At 40.5% G+C, this 2,467-nt stretch overlaps 1 protein-coding gene across 1 annotated transcript in view; it reads left to right on the top strand.

Annotated features, from left to right (window-relative positions):
- Positions 1-2,467, top strand: part of LOC105158153 (recQ-mediated genome instability protein 1) — a gene marked incomplete at its 5' end in the record, with an annotated part of 5,852 nt that continues 3,385 nt past the window's right edge. Inside the window, 6 exon segments of the mRNA XM_020693064.1 lie at positions 1-510; positions 1,073-1,243; positions 1,345-1,490; positions 1,957-2,093; positions 2,192-2,365; positions 2,455-2,467. Coding sequence (XP_020548723.1) covers positions 1-510; positions 1,073-1,243; positions 1,345-1,490; positions 1,957-2,093; positions 2,192-2,365; positions 2,455-2,467 — 1,151 coding nt within the window.

The raw sequence follows: 2,467 nt of genomic DNA, 5'->3' as shown, positions 1-2,467 counted from the left end.
CCGCAACAGCAAGAAGAAGAGATAGAGGACATCATCATCGACGATATTGATATCGATTTCCAGACAGTAACTCTCAATTCTTCGAACCCTACCCCCAACAGTAACAATTCCACCACAACCAACACTGAAAGAAATGCAAGCCGCCCCTCTGAACCAATTCCCCTTGATATTTCCGACGAGGAGGAAGAAAATATTAACAGCAATGCTACTAACAATTCCAATTTCGCTAGTGTGAACGGTGATACTAGTTATTTTGAGGTATCAACTTCTCCGGTGAACGGCGTTTTGGAAAGGCTAGGGCTTAGAGTGAAGAGAGAATGGCTGGATTCTTGTTTACATGGCCTTCAGTTGTCAGTCGCGGGGTTTCAGGGATTGGACGATTCAGCAAAGGCCAAGCTTTGCTTCGGGCAGTTCTTGTTCTCGGACATGAACTATTGCGGGGCAGGGGCGCTTCCTCCAAATGTGCACACGTTACATTTGGTCGATCTCAAGGGGCCTTTTGTTTTGCAGGTGAACATAGTGCTGTATTTGAGAGCACCTCTGCCTGGTGCAAAAGGTGCTGCACAATCTGTGTTACTTTTGGGAAGTGTTTGATGAATTGGTATTCTAAGTTAAATATAGTATAAATATCGGATCAAATGGGTTAGAAAGATGTTTTTTACTGCAAACATTGTCGGAGTCAGGTATAAAGAGGTGGGCTTACTTCATATCAAAATGTATGTCGATTTCTGCCAATTCAAGTTTTTATTTCTTCATAGCAAATGATATGCCTTTTAAGATTATATTTTTTGACATGTATAAAATTATTTTGCACTTTTTGGGTACTCTAATTTCATATTACTGATAACACAAGAAGTATTATAGCAGTGCTTTAGGATATAATTTAGTTCAAGTTTTACTATGACCTTTAGTGAAACCTATGTGCTGGTACATTCATAGAATTTACTCTGTAAATAAGGGGGTCTCTAGATGTTATATTAGGTACATGCTGTGTAAGTGCTGGACAACTAGTTTCTAATTGACATGCATAACATCTTTGGAGCTTGTTGCACGTCTGATGAGGATTGTATAGGTGGATGAGATTGTGAATATCAGCTGCCCTCTTCGTGGAAGGTACCAAAATGCTGCATCAGGAATCAAAAGGTGTCTCAAGTTGTCTATGACAGATGGCGTCCAGCGTGTGTTTGGCATGGAATATCGGCCTATCAAAGATCTTGAGGTTCTGGCTCCTGCAGGATTGAAGGTCACAATTCTGTTCACTATGTACATCTGGCTGATTCATGGTCATTGATTAGCTAAGTTGGAGGTGGTAGCAGTTGATTAAGTTTGGGAATATTTATACAGGTAGCTATTTGTAATGTAAATGTTAGGCATGGGTTGTTGTTGCTGGTCCCTGAAGCTCTTGAAGTCTTGGGAGGCACTGTAGAGGAGTTGGAAGCTGCACGGCAGAGGCTTGTTAATGAAATAAATAAGCCACCAAGAGGAAAAAGGTATTTGAGTGGTCCGCTAATAGTCTAATACAATTGCTCTAATTGTTTTATTATCCTAGTTGCAATTGACTCCCTGTAATGTTTTGCATTGGTGAAAGGTAGTCAAATTATTTTACTAGTTGAATTTTTCTGGTATTCTTGTGAAGAAAGATTGGAAAAAAACAGGTGGTATTTGGCACAGAAAAGAGCAGATGCACATTTGAACTGGATTCCTCTGGCTGGATGCTTTTAGTTGCAAGAGCTGCTTCATGTGATTAGGTGCTTTTGGGAAGTACCTTAATAAAAGGAATTTCAATTCCTAGACTTGTGAGCACGTGCTTTTTTGTTCCATATTGCCAATGACCTTTGCTAGGCCGTAAATAGTACTTTGAGATGCTCATTTTTGGAACAGAAGCTAGACTTACATGAAAAGTACTTTTGAGTTAGACATCGTGACTGGGAATAACCCTTAATTACCCTTTGTCAGAAATAGGACAGGAGTAGTTCCTCCTCTGGCATCTAGAGCAACTCTTGCTGCATGGCCATCACGTAATGATCCTGTTCCAGAGAATGCAGACAGCAACACCAGGTCGAATTCAATAAATCAGCAGGCAAGTGGGCAAGGTATGTCAAGTTGTATAGACTTGCAAAGTTAAGTGTTAGATGTTGTCTCATGATATTTAGTTTTGTTATCCTAATTTGTTTACATTCGAGCTCCACAGGAACTGCCGTTGGCATCCATGCCAATGATATCACCACTCAAGCTTTTGCAACTCCAGTCAGTAGGAATAATACTGAGCTTAACATGTCAGCTGCACGTCGGCCACGAGAACATGAAGAAGTTCCAAGTTATACTGATATGCATGCAAGTGCACGTTTAGCAGTTACTGGTCAAGGTTTGTCTATTAAAAAGAGTCATCAAACTTAATCCATATGTTTCTCCGGTACTCAAGATTCCTAATTTGCCTGCGTTTATGCTCTACAGGAACTGCCTTTGG

The sequence above is a fragment of the Sesamum indicum genome, linkage group LG3 (genome assembly GCF_000512975.1).
Source record: "Sesamum indicum cultivar Zhongzhi No. 13 linkage group LG3, S_indicum_v1.0, whole genome shotgun sequence".
Lineage (NCBI taxonomy): Eukaryota > Viridiplantae > Streptophyta > Magnoliopsida > Lamiales > Pedaliaceae > Sesamum > Sesamum indicum.
This window is presented reverse-complemented; position numbering and strand designations above follow the sequence as displayed.